This window comes from Oncorhynchus gorbuscha, unplaced genomic scaffold (genome assembly GCF_021184085.1).
Source record: "Oncorhynchus gorbuscha isolate QuinsamMale2020 ecotype Even-year unplaced genomic scaffold, OgorEven_v1.0 Un_scaffold_2983, whole genome shotgun sequence".
Taxonomy (NCBI): domain Eukaryota; kingdom Metazoa; phylum Chordata; class Actinopteri; order Salmoniformes; family Salmonidae; genus Oncorhynchus; species Oncorhynchus gorbuscha.
This window is the reverse complement of record NW_025747351.1, coordinates 7,376-12,755: the sequence shown is the minus strand read 5'-3', so window position 1 is coordinate 12,755 and position 5,380 is coordinate 7,376. Positions and strand designations below refer to the sequence as shown.

Genomic DNA, 5,380 nt, shown 5'->3' with positions numbered 1-5,380 from the left:
TATTCAACCTCAGGAGGCTGAAGAAATTCGGCTTGTCACCAAAAGCACTCACAAACTTCTACAGATGCACAATCGAGAGCATCCTGGCGGGCTGTATCACCGCCTGGTACGGCAACTGCTCCGCCCTCAACCGTAAGGCTCTCCAGAGGGTAGTGAGGACTGCACAACGCATCACCGGGGGCAAACTACCTGCCCTCCAGGACACCTACACCACCCGTTGTTACAGGAAGGCCATAAAGATCATCAAGGACATCAACCACCCGAACCACTGCCTGTTCACCCCGCTATCATCCAGAAGGCGAGGTCAGTACAGGTGCATCAAAGCTGGGACCGAGAGACTGAAAAACAGCTTCTATCTCAAGGCCATCAGACTGTTAAACAGCCACCACTAACATTGAGTGGCTGCTGCCAACACACTGTCATTGACACTGACCCAACTCCAGCCATTTTAATAATGGAAATTGATGGGAAATGATGTAAATATATCACTAGCCACTTTAAACAATGCTACCTTATATAATGTTACTTACCTACATTATTCATCTCATATGCATATGTATATACTGTACTCTACAACATCGACTGCATCCTTATGTAACACATGTATCACTAGCCACTTTAACTATGCCACTTTGTTTACTTTGTCTACACACTCATCTCATATGTATATACTGTACTCGATACCATCTACTGTATGCTGCTCTGTACCATCACTCATTCATATATCCTTATGTACATGTTCCTTATCCCCTTACACTGTGTATAAGACAGTAGTTTTGGAATTGTTAGTTAGATTACTTGTTGGTTATCACTGCATTGTCGGAACTAGAAGCACAAGCATTTCGCTACACTCGCATTAACATCTGCTAACCATGTGTATGTGACAAATAAAATTTGATTTGATTTTGATTTGATTTGATGGATCTCGCCTCGTCTCCCTAGGCAGACAGGTTGCCTCCCACAATATAAACAAGACGAGAACGCCCCAGGCAAGCTCAATCAAGCACAGCTATGTCTTGTATTTGAAATATACTAAACTTGGGGCTGCTGACATCTCTTACTGCCATTGTGGCTCTGTGCTCCCAGCCTGTTGCTTGAATAGTGTGTAAGGAGTTTTGGTACTGTGACAGTACAGATACACATTTCAATGTCACAACGGATTAATACACTTTATTTATTTAAAGGGAGTTTCATTTTGAAAACTCCTCATAAATGATGTTGAATACATGTGTTATAAAGGTTGTTATGCATGATATTGAAACTGTCATAGAGGTGTTATGACTGGTTTCATGAGGTGTTATGTATAGCTCCATGTATAATGTTACCCAAATATCAATATTTAGGCTGGAATTCAATTTGCACATAAAAGTTATACCACACTGCACTTTCAGAAGTGAGTTTGAGCAAAAGCAGTGTTCAGTTTCCTGCATGTGCTCACAGCCATTCATCAAATATGGTCGTGTTTCCTCTCAAATGTATTCATCTAGATTGATGACAGTTGGGGCTTTCAAGTCTTCTTCCTGTGCTGAGCTCATAGGTGGGAGAACTATACATGTACACAATGCATAACCGCAGAGCTTCACAGTTTAGTAGCCTATAGGAAATAGTCCTCCTCACATGATTTAACATTAGGGTGATATGCTAGAGCAGGTCATGTGGATCAATACATAAGTAAAACCATGAAGACCAGCTGGTACTTTATTTGGATATTCATTCTCACACTGATGATCAGCACTGGTAAGTGGTGAATTTCCATTGAGGGGTTTCCTCCGGGGACTGAGGTTAAAACTAGGTTTTTTAGGAACACAATAAAAGTTGTGTTTGGCTTTGTTGGAAAATAAAATATATTGATGTTCATTTATCCATTCAATCATATCGCCTGCAAATACCAAAAGGTTACCATTAATACACAATGGAGGTTATGAGTAACTTGCATGAGTTTTAATCCATTACCCTCACTAACCCACAACCGTCTCTCCAGCCCGTCAGGAGGTGATGTACATAAAGGGCTCAGAGGGGCAGTCAGTGGATCTCTCCTGTACACCTGAGCAGACAGGTGGAGCCCCTGTCAGTCTCTACCTGACCCGCAGGTGTGTCCGGCCTGAGAGGGAGGTGCTGTTCATGGCCAAGGACCGGAGTCCCGGGACGGTGAGGGTTAACCGGCTATACAAAGATCGTCTGAAGGTCACAGGCGGATTGAACTCTGACCTGCTCAACGTGACCATAGCCCATCTACAGCGCACAGACACAGGCCTGTACCTATGTGAGTTTGTCTACACAGCTGACCCCTCTGATCGAACAGGCTCCGGCAGTCTGGAATACTTCCTGTTTGTTGAAGGGACAGGTACGTGATCATGATTTGGCTATAGCACTGAGAAGGAACTATCAGTGGTCACCAACCGTGGTACTGGAGTTACTGAGAGTGACGGCTATAAGCCCTGTTCATCCTATGTGTCCACATTCTCATTGGGGGAATTCCGACCTGAGTTAAATGCAAGTGAATGGAACACAATTTCCTTTTTATGCTCTGTTACCTCCACGTATTCTGACCTTAAATGTAAGCATGAGAATAGAATGCTATTCACCCCGCTATTCGTTTGGGTGGAGATCAATGAATTAAGGTGTGGCGGAGATGTGTCTACAGATAATCTGCATTCTGACCTTGATTTAGGGATTTATTCCATTTGTAAAGCTTAAGTGTTTGTTACAGATTCCGCGATATAAATGTAAAGGTCATTTTCGATTGAGCCGACATATGCAGCGTTTACCGTGAATGCAGTCTGGAATACCATCACGGACAACTTACATTTGTTTAGCTAATTAGCAACTTTACAACTACTTACTACTTTCTAACTACATAGCATGTTAGCTAACCATCCTCTAACCTTAACCCCTAAACCATAGCCTAGCTAACGTTAGTCACCTAGCTAACGTTAGCCACAACAAATTGTAATTCGTAACATATCATACGAAATGGATAATAGACATCTACAAATGAATACATACCTTACAAAACATATCATACTAATTGGAGTGTCCTGGATTTACAATTACTATGTATTTGGATAAAAGTGTGTGGGTGTTGATTGTGCAGAGAGTGTGTGTCAGTGCTCCAGCTACCCCCCACTGATCTACACCATCTCTGCAGCAGCTGGCCTGCTTCTCCTCGTCCTCATCTGCCTGTGTGCAGTAGAGTGTGTAAGTAGCCTAATCAACCCGAATCTTACCACCATACCAAAACCAAGTATGTTCATGTCGAAATTTAAAGGAAGGGGCAGTCCTCACTGTTACTCTCGGGAATTACTTCAGTTTATTTTTCAGACACATGATGAACATTGTTTCCACATCTAATTTTAGTCAGGTATAAAGTCATGAGTAAATTTGTCAGTATAAAAGTATGCCTCATATCCATTTCAGGCTAAGCTGAGAAAACGTCATAAAACACAAGCCCCCATTCCCATCTATGAGGAAATGAACAGTGGGTGTCGAGGAGCTGGAAGTGCCCAAAATAACCATCCCGTGCCTACACACCTGGAGGAAACAGAGTCCCCTGTGTACGCCAACCCCCAGGCCAGACAAGCACAGGAGAACCACTACGCCAGCCCCAGACAGATCACTCTGAAGCCCTGAGCGAACCACAGAGGGTGGTGTCATGCCCCCCTAATGTTTTTTAAAGGGGGAGTGGATGGCAGAAATAACAGTACCAGAGTTCCAGATATACATGTTCTAACCCACTCTGACAGGTGGTGGGAAAGAGTTTGACTGTCATCATTGCTTTTTCAAGTGTGTGCAAGATCGTAAACTATTGGTCCCACCTCACCTCTCTTTTCTACAGTGTCAAGGAGTCACCCAACTATGGTTGCCCAACAAACCCACCAACAGGATGAGAATGGAAAATACTGAGAGCTAGTACATAGGTCACAGTGCCTGTATAGGTGAACTAGTGGTGATGCCCTCAGAACAGGATCTAATAGGGAAAACTCCAATCTGCAAACTAATTGACAAACATCAACATCAAGCATCAAGAACTGACCACAACACCCTTTAACAGACCAGAAAAAAACTGCAATTTTATTAATAGATGAAAGAAGCTCCATAGTTCATGAAAACATTGTTTTCGGTGCATGTCATTTAACAATCACATTCTACGAGGAGAAAGAGATACATTGAGAAAATAAATCATTACAAGCCACTGACTCTTTAAATCTCAGTACAGACATTTTTCCTTAATATTTCTAAAACAAAAAAGGCAAAAAGCAGCCCGAACCCCAAATCCCCGTCCCACCCATCATCCCAACAAAAACACAATAACTGAATGAAACGACCGAACATACAGATGGGGTGACGGGCACAGTGCTAAAGAGTAAGAGGTTTAGGAATACACAGCATAGCCATGTAGCACGATGTCAATCTGAATACACAGTATAGCCATGTAGCCCGATGACAATCTGAATACACAGTATAGCCATGTAGCCCGATGACAATCTGAATACACAGTATAGCCATGTAGCGCGATGACAATCTGAATACACAGCTTAGCCATGTAGCGTGATGTCAATCTGAATACACAGCATAGCCATGTAGCCCGATGACAATCTGAATACACAGCATAGCCATGTAGCGTGATGTCAATCTGAATACACAGCATAGCCATGTAGCATGATGTCAATCTGAATACACAGCATAGCCATGTAGCATGATGTCAATCTGAATACACAGCATAGCCATGTAGCATGATGTCAATCTGAATACACAGTATAGCCATGTAGCGTGATGTCAATCTGAATACACAGCATAGCCATGTAGCGTGATGTCAATCTGAATACACAGCATAGCCATGTAGCGTGATGTCAATCTGAATACACAGCATAGCCATGTAGCGCGATGACAATCTGAATACACAGCATAGCCATGTAGCGTGATGTCAATCTGAATACACAGCATAGCCATGTAGCATGATGTCAATCTGAATACACAGCATAGCCATGTAGCATGATGTCAATCTGAATACACAGTATAGCCATGTAGCGTGATGTCAATCTGAATACACAGCATAGCCATGTAGCGTGATGTCAATCTGAATACACAGCATAGCCATGTAGCGTGATGTCAATCTGAATACACAGCATAGCCATCGATGACAATCTGAATACACAGTATAGCCATGTAGCGTGATGTCAATCTGAATACACAGCATAGCCATGTAGCGTGATGTCAATCTGAATACACAGCATAGCCATGTAGCGTGATGTCAATCTGAATACACAGCATAGCCATGTAGCGCGATGACAATCTGAATACACAGTATAGCCATGTAGCGTGATGTCAATCTGAATACACAGCATAGCCATGTAGCGTGATGTCAATCTGAATACACACA

At 42.7% G+C, this 5,380-nt stretch overlaps 1 protein-coding gene across 2 annotated transcripts; it reads left to right on the top strand.

Annotated features, from left to right (window-relative positions):
- The first annotated feature begins 1,600 nt into the window (after window positions 1-1,600).
- LOC124027193 lies at window positions 1,601-5,131 on the top strand. Of its 2 annotated transcripts, none has more exons than XM_046339659.1 (4): window positions 1,601-1,737; window positions 1,982-2,344; window positions 3,095-3,198; window positions 3,418-5,131. In XM_046339659.1, the coding sequence occupies exons 1-4, from the start codon at window positions 1,680-1,682 to the stop codon at window positions 3,628-3,630; spliced, it is 738 nt and encodes a 245-aa protein (XP_046195615.1). In that variant the 5' UTR covers window positions 1,601-1,679; the 3' UTR covers window positions 3,631-5,131. The 2 variants fall into 2 exon arrangements, with proteins under 2 accessions (XP_046195615.1, XP_046195618.1); XM_046339662.1 differs by having other exon boundaries at window positions 1,711-1,737; window positions 3,149-3,198.
- The last annotated feature ends 249 nt before the right edge of the window (window positions 5,132-5,380 follow it).